This window comes from Pterocles gutturalis, unplaced genomic scaffold (assembly GCF_000699245.1).
Source record: "Pterocles gutturalis isolate BGI_N339 unplaced genomic scaffold, ASM69924v1 C12247681, whole genome shotgun sequence".
NCBI lineage: Eukaryota > Metazoa > Chordata > Aves > Pterocliformes > Pteroclidae > Pterocles > Pterocles gutturalis.
Window position 1 is genome coordinate 1 of NW_010155772.1, and position 4,039 is coordinate 4,039.

Genomic DNA, 4,039 nt, shown 5'->3' on the forward strand with positions numbered 1-4,039 from the left:
TACTAAATTATATATATAAATGTTTCTTGTCCCTAGATGTTTCCTGCTGTAATTTACCATGCTCATATATCCAGTGCCTAAGCTGCTTGTAGGATTGCTCTCAAGCACTTGAAGCGATACAAATTACAGGCTGAGACTTTGTATAATGATCTACGTAAAAAAATATATACTTGTTTTGCCAAAAGGACGCTGGGATTTTTGTGCAGACGCTTCGCATACAGGTGACAAAATAATAATTATTTTGACCAGCACAGCTGCAGGGAATATAAATGTATTTCTGTATAATACACACTTAACCTAAAAAAAAAAAGTCAACCTCACTAGAGCAGTTTTTGCAATGAATACAGCCATCAAAACAGAAATGAATCTCTAGTTGGTTGATTACCTTTAGCACTCTCACTCCAGGTCTTATCTATCATATTTCCTATGATTCAGCCTTCATTAGTGATAAAACAGTAGAAGAGTGGCAAACAGCTACTCAAAGTGTAGCTGCAGACCTACTAGTATCAAAAAATCCCAACCTAATGATTTTCAGACACCTTAAGGGCTTGTCCCCAGAACAGCAATTCTCACAGTCTGACTGCACAGTATAGATCCAGTCTCCTGGCAGTCCTAAAGCCACCTGGAGAACATGAAATGCAAAAAGAGATGGAGGGTTGAAAAGAAACTTACTCTTTCTCTTTGCTTTCCTTTTCCACTTGAGTGAGACATTCCCATTTTTCCTCCCGCTTCTTCCTACACATCACAAGGACCGTGTCTGTCTTTATCTGTACCGTGAACAGCAAGGCATCAATTTAGAACGCTTCATAAAGGGATACTAGTCACAACCACAATGACTAAGGTTAGCTTATAACATAAACCTCTTTCCACTACTTGCAAATTCCTAATAAATTTATCTCAGATATTAATTATTATGTAGCATATAGAAATTACAGTATGTACTCAGCTTCAGGGTACAAAGTATTAACCTTGTTATGGACAATTTAAATAGTGTGACAGAAGAACATACAGTGCTGCAGAAACACCATTCAGTGATTCTCGGGATGCTGGAAGTATGCAGGTCTGGGAACGGATGGCAGACTTCTCCAAGAATACTAAGTTCAGGCAGAAGCTCTCCCAATTTATTTCTCCAAGGATAAGAAATTAGTTTTAGGGCATTGCTTAATGTTGCAATATGCTTACAAGTTACAAACAAAGCCTGTTTAATTGCAACCCTGACCTAAATTTCGCAAAGAACTCCCGCATGCCACAGCAGACAAGAGTCTGCTGGAGCTTTAGCTTAGCAAGTACGTGACCACTGCTCGCTTTTACGCTGTGTTAAAAATCACCAGAGCATCACCCTCGTTTTTAATTTTACACTGTTCTAGTTTTAGGACAATTTCAGATTGAACCATCATTTCTTCACATCTGATGTCACTAGGTGCAGCAGCACAACTGCACAGAAGGCACAGGAGGCATTTGACACGTCCCCAAACCTAGAAAGGTGCTACAAGTAGCACAGTAAGGACACTATCACCAGTTGCAGTCATCAACTGTAAAATGTTACTAGTGTTCAGTTCTGGAGCAACACACCTTGCAGAGGCAGAGCAGGTTTCAGACTTTGCTTTGGGTATTAAGCCTATTTAAGCTTCCCAAGATTTCAGTCTGCTGACAAGTCTCTTAGAACTTTAAATGGCAAAGAATTTCTCAGAGGTATTTAAAAGTACAAGGATGCAAATGGATGCTTAGTGGAATCTGCTGCTTAATTATTTCTGAAATCCTGTTGGAGAGCTATTAAAAAAAGCATGCAATATCCAGACCTGATCTTTTGAAATAAGAGCCCATAGATTCCAGAGAATAATTCCACACTTATGACAATTACAGATTAATAAGAATCATGTTCACAGTGAAGAGACTTTATAGACAGAAGGGAGTGACTGAAGGTTAGCACCAAGTATCTTGAGCTAGAGTCAGGCAATGAACATGGTACTTTGTGAGGGACATAGATACCTCTAACAGCCGAGGTGCACTGACCTTTCTAGAGCTCCCTTCCACAGAGATGGGTTTCAGGAGGTTGTTGAAGGTCATGGTGTAGTTCTTCCCATTCAGATTCTTCACTAGCAGATCGAACGACCTGGAACCAGAAAGTGGGGGAAGAAGGGCACAAATACTCCAGTCATTGCTGAACTATTTATGCCTTGCCACCAAAAACAATGCCTGAAAGCCCTTTAGCAGACACATTTCTTTGGAAAGCATGTCAACAGGTCTGAATTACTTTCTTCCAAGGGCTTTCAGTCTTCAGTTGAATTTAATACTGAGGACTTAAAAGGACCTGTCCAGGCTTCACAATAAATCAAGATCTTTAGGGTTCTTTCCACCTCACTGATCTCGTACAACTTTGGAAAGGCTGATTAACTTAATCTACTCTTCAGTTCTATCACCATCAAAAACCAGGGCTAACACTACATATCCTGTCAAGCATGATGAGGTGCAACAAGCATTTGTAAAATGAAAATACCTTGATACCCTCTAAGGAGAGCTATACTTAGGGGTATGTGCTAAGTGCTACTAAAAGCTAATATCACTCAAGTGTTAAAAAATTAAAAAAGGAAATGGAGGAGGTAAGGGTTGACCCAGAAAAGAACTCAACACAACACACTGCTGCATTTCAAATAATGTTCTTCATCCATGCTTTCCCCTGTGGCATGGTACAAGATGAACTCACCTCTCTGTGAAATTCACCTGCACGTTCTCAGCTGGAAGCTTCTGGACTCCATTTAAAGAGATGTAAATCTTAATAAACTTATCTGACTGATCCCAACCTGCAAGTGAAAAAAAGAGATTAAGTTCTCGCTTTCCTCCATAAACTTCATGCATTCCATTCCAACTCCCCTCGCAAAGTCCCCTAGCAAGGACCAGGATCTATGCCTTATTGAAACAATCTCCAGAGGGATAAGGGAAAGACATGAATTATTCAGAAATATTTTGAGAGCAAAAGGAGGTTTTCACATGTTGCCCTGTTCCTTAATTCCTGCAAATTCTGAGAAAAAACACATTATCAGCTCAGGCAAAAGGGCAGCAACTCTGTGCAGGAGGAGTCAGAGGTAGCTGTTTGCTTTTGCTGCAGTTTCCTTGACCCACTTTTTCCCCTTCTCCCTGCATGTATTTTGAGCAATTCCCTCTCCTTTCACCTACATGGCGAGCAGAGAAACCAAAGCCCACTCTTTCGTTCCTGCTAAGCAACAGGCAATAGAAAAATACTAGCTAGTACACCAGGGATCATTAATGCATCCCACCAGTACTAACTATCACACAAACAGAATTAATACATGCTGTGGTTGGGACAGCATAATAAACATGTAGTAGCTCTTAAAGTGGGGTCTCCAGTGTGAAACAAACACTTAAGAAGGCTCCTCTTTAACACTAAATGGCAATTATAACTCACAGGCCACCCTGTCTTCTCAGGTGCCTGAGGTCTAGTAAGTGTTCAGAAAAGTAATCCTACCGTAATTGTTTATTTTCACTGTGTACCCTCCCAGTGATGACTTTTCTTCCTCTGCCACATCTTTTGGCTTCGGTACAGGCTGATTCTTGATTTCTAGCTCTAGCTTGTGTTTCTCTGTCATCAGGACATCACGAATTCGCTTCCTCGTGGCTTTCGTAAGCAACTCTTTAACCTCTTCCAAATCTTTCAGTAACTGGTTTGACAATAAAAGATCAGAAGCATGTATTAGATGCAGTTCTTTTTACTCAAGGCTTGCACCTGAGCTCTTTCGCCTATGGCACTTACAGATTTCCCAGATGTCGCAGTTTCAGATTTACCAAGTCAGTACTTTCCTTTCCCTCTACACCCTGCTAAGCACGGAGCCACCCACTCATATTTTCACTTCCCGACTGGTGTGTATTTCAAGTTTTAAGCTTCCCTCGATTAAATCCAAGGGGAACCTGTAACAGTGGGTCCCTCGGAACAGCTCGACAAGCTCCAGGTGACGCCCGCAGCGCACAGCACCGCCTCAGCCAGGGACACCGCGGCGCTCCCCGCACGCCCGGGCTGAGCACT

At 41.5% G+C, this 4,039-nt stretch overlaps 1 protein-coding gene across 1 annotated transcript; it reads right to left on the reverse strand.

The window, feature by feature from the left end:
- Nucleotides 1–651: 651 nt before the first annotated feature.
- On the reverse strand, nucleotides 652–3,677 carry CACYBP (calcyclin binding protein; the record flags this gene model as incomplete). The annotated part of the gene is made up of 4 exons (XM_010086268.1): nucleotides 652–767; nucleotides 2,014–2,113; nucleotides 2,705–2,801; nucleotides 3,485–3,677. Coding segments are annotated over 4 exons (489 nt in total), but the record flags the coding sequence as incomplete, so codon positions are not given.
- Between the last annotated feature and the right edge of the window lie 362 nt (nucleotides 3,678–4,039).